The 3,650-nt window shown below is 33.5% G+C and overlaps 1 protein-coding gene across 1 annotated transcript; it reads left to right on the top strand.

Moving 5' to 3' along the window:
• Positions 1,786 to 3,650, top strand: LOC109234888 (zinc finger MYM-type protein 1-like). The gene is made up of 2 exons (XM_019400929.1): positions 1,786 to 1,898; positions 2,072 to 3,650. The coding sequence occupies exons 1-2, from the start codon at positions 1,786 to 1,788 to the stop codon at positions 3,648 to 3,650; spliced, it is 1,692 nt and encodes a 563-aa protein (XP_019256474.1).

Consider the following 3,650-nt stretch of genomic DNA (forward strand, 5'->3'; position numbering starts at 1 on the left):
ATGCTCTTATTAGTACTTTTCATGATTTGCAGGTGATATATGATCAGGGAAGGCTAGGGAGTACTTTTGGAGTCAAAAATGAAGAAAAAAGAGGCCAACTGTGAAATTCCCCAAGTAAACCACGCAGGGGCGGATCTACAGTAATAGGTATGGGTTCCCGGGAACCCAGTAACTTTTGCCTAGACCCTGTATTTATATTAAGAAATCATTAAATGTATAAGAATATTTATATGGGAACCCAGTTACATAGTGTTTTGCTGGTTCAATGGTAAGGTGCGGAACCCAAAATGATTTTCCTAACCCACAGTGCAAGTTCGAATCCCATCAGCTTACTTTACATTTTTCATATTTTTTGGCACAAAGTTTTATGCACTTTTTGTCAAGTAACAGCTTTTAGCCTTCACCTTTACTCTATTTATTTAATTAAAATAATAATAACAAAGACTTGACTTAAACTAAAAAGGACACAAGTCAACAACCACTAAAAAAGGTTCCTCAAACTTCTGTCTTCCAAATCCCTTCCGTCTTCCAAATCCTAATTCAAACTTTCAAAGAAAAGTTAGGGTTTTAAAAGTTTACATTCCTTCTTCAATATCTGCTTTTAACATTTAGGCTGCCACTCCATTGCAACAGGTATTTCGATCTCCCTCCTCTTCCTTCTTTTTTAATTGTTTTTCTTTTATACAATATTATGTGAAATAATATCTTTTAAATTTTTATTCATGACCATTTTTTGCAAAACTAGTGTATTAGTATTCATTGTGATTTGGAGTTGGGGACCATATACTTTAATAATTATTTTTTCTTTTTCTAGATTTAATAAATTTCAATTTTTTATTTAACATATGAAGTTGGGATTCTAGATTTTATTTTAAAAAGGGGGTGTATTTATTGCAAATAAAAAGAGTACAAGAAATTAAAGAAAAATTGATCTTTAAAGGTTAGTCGCTGAAAGTTATTAATTGCACCTTCAAATTAATTTAATTTTCTCTATGTTTTCATGAAAGCCAATACACATTTTGATCTCTACAATTTGTACTAAAGCTATTCAGATTTTGTCTATTATTAAGCCATTAATTAACTATAGTTTGTTCTTTTTTTGAAATATTTTTCTTCCAAGAATTAATTAAAGTGGAAGCTTTGTAATATTAATAAAAAAACTAATATGTTGCAAAGTGATCTTTTGACTAACATTCGTTACTGCAATATTTAATTTGTTTCTTATGATTATAGGATATTTTAGTTAGAGTCAAGATGATCAAGAGATTCTTCAAGCCACAGGCCTCTTCAGGTTCTACTTCTAGTTCTCCTTCACTAAGCTCCCCTTCATGTTCAGTGGTTAATAATAATGTCAATTCTTCTCAATCGTCACACAAAGATAATATATTGGATTTGAAACTTCTTGAACGTGATCCTGGTGAAAGAAAACAAATTTCAGAATATCCTCCTAACTTACGTGATCGAGTGAGAAGACATTACATTGAAAGAGGGCCTTGTCAGCTTCGAGAGTTTGTTTTTCCAAAAACAAATTTTGGTGGAAAATTGCGTCATTTTAATCCTGAATGGTTTATTACATCATATTCTGGATGGTTAGAATATAGTATTAAAAAAGATGCAGCGTTTTGCTTATGTTGTTACTTGTTTAAAAATGAGATTGGTGGATATGGGAAAAAAGTTGGTGATTCTTTTACAAAAGATGGTTTTAGGGCTTGGAATAAAGGTATAGAAAGGCTTAATGCACATGTGGGTGAAGTGAATAGTGTTCATAATCGATGTTTTAAGATGATGTTAGATTTATTGAATCAAGCACAGTCTATTATAACTTCTTTTGACAAACAATCCGAGAAAGCTAAAATTGAGTATCGAGTTCGGTTGAATGCCTCAATTGATGTTGCAAGGTATCTTTTGAAGGAAGGAATGCCTTTTTGAGGTCACGATGAGAGTGAAACTTCTACAAGAAGAGGCAACTTCTTAGATCTCTTAAAGTGGTATGCCGATAAGAAGGAAGATGTAAAAAAGGTCGTGCTAGAAAATGCTCCAAAAAATGATATCATGATTTGTCCAAGTATAGATCTTGTGCAAAAGAAACATTGAAGGCAATTATTAAAGACTTGAATGGTGATTACTTTGGGATATTGGTTGATGAGTCTAAGGATGTCTCTCATAAAGAACAAATGGCGCTTGTTTTGCGTTATGTCAATAAAGAGGGTAAAGTTATTGAGCGATTCCTTAGCATTGTTCATGTTAAAGATACATCTGCAAAGTCATTGAAAGAAGCAATTTGTTCTTTGCTTTTGGAACATTCATTGAGTAAATCTCAAATACGGGGACAGGGCTATGATGGAGCTAGTAACATGCAGGGTGAAATTAATGGCCTTAAGACTTTGATTATGAATGATACTCCTTCGGCACATTGCATACATTGTTTTGCTCATCAATTGCAATTGACTCTTGTGGCTGTTGCAAAGAAACATTATGAGGCAGAACAATTTTTTGATATTCTTGCAAATGTTTTAAATATTGTTGGAGGTTCTTTTAAGCGCAGGGAGATGCTTCGAGATGATCAAGCAGAAAAGCTGGAGGAACTACTAGTGCTTGGTGAAGTTCATACGGGCAGCGGATTAAATCAAGAACTTGGACTTCAAAGGGCAGGTGATACTCGCTGGGGTTCTCATTTTAAGACAGTGCGCAATTTTATTAGTTTATTCTCATCAATTGTTCATGTACTTGGAGTTCTTTCAATTGAGGGTTCAAATTATCATGAGAGATCAATGGCAAAAAGTCTAGTGGACGACATAAGATCATATGAGTTTCTGTATATATTGCATTTAATGTTGAAAGTATTGGCACTTACATTTGATTTAAATATGGCTTTGCAAAAAAAAGATCAAGATATTGTAAGTGCCATGAAGCTTGTTGATTTTGCAAAGAGACAATTGCAAGTTATGAGAGAATCTGGATGGAATTCTTTGGTAGAAGAAGTCTCTTTGTTTTGTGTCAAGCATGATATTGTAATCCCCGAAATGGATATGAATTATTATCGTGGAAAGTCGAAGCGTAAGAAATCAAGTGTTACATATTCTTATCATTTGCGTGTAGAGGTTTTCTATACTGTTATTGATTTGCAACTTTCGGAGCTTAATAGTCGTTTCAGTGAAGTGAATACTGATCTACTTCTTGGTATGGCTAGTTTGAGTCCAGATAATTCTTTTGCAAATTATGATAAAGACAGGATTATGAAACTTGCAACACACTATCCGGATGAGTTTACTAATTCTATACTTGAGGATCTTGGTTTTGAGCTTGACATCTATATTGACTATGTGCGAGAGGCGGGCAATGAATTCTCTAACTTGAAAAGCCTTGGAGATCTTTCAGAGACAATGGTTAAAACAAATTTGCACATGACTTGGAGACTTGTTTATTTGCTTGTGAAGTTAAGTTTGATATTGCCTGTCGCTACTGCAACGGTGGAAAGGGCTTTTTCTTCGATGAAGTACGTTAAAAGTGACTTGCGAAGCAGAATCGGTAATGAATTTTTGAATGATTGTTTAGTTTGTTATATAGAGGATGAAGTATTTGAAAGTGTACCTAATGATATGATCATTGATCATTTTCAAAACATGACAAGTCGTCGAGTACAATTGTGA

The sequence above is a fragment of the Nicotiana attenuata genome, chromosome 11 (genome assembly GCF_001879085.1).
Source record: "Nicotiana attenuata strain UT chromosome 11, NIATTr2, whole genome shotgun sequence".
NCBI classification, from domain to species: domain Eukaryota; kingdom Viridiplantae; phylum Streptophyta; class Magnoliopsida; order Solanales; family Solanaceae; genus Nicotiana; species Nicotiana attenuata.

Bases quoted from the DNA above. Each gene is read 5' to 3' on its own strand.
- LOC109234888 (XM_019400929.1), top strand. From the start codon at position 1,786: ATGTTAGATTTATTGAATCAAGCACAGTCTATTATAACTTCTTTTGAC. The intron at 1,899-2,071 runs GTATCTTTTGAA...GTCCAAGTATAG, and splicing joins GCCTCAATTGATGTTGCAAG to ATCTTGTGCAAAAGAAACAT.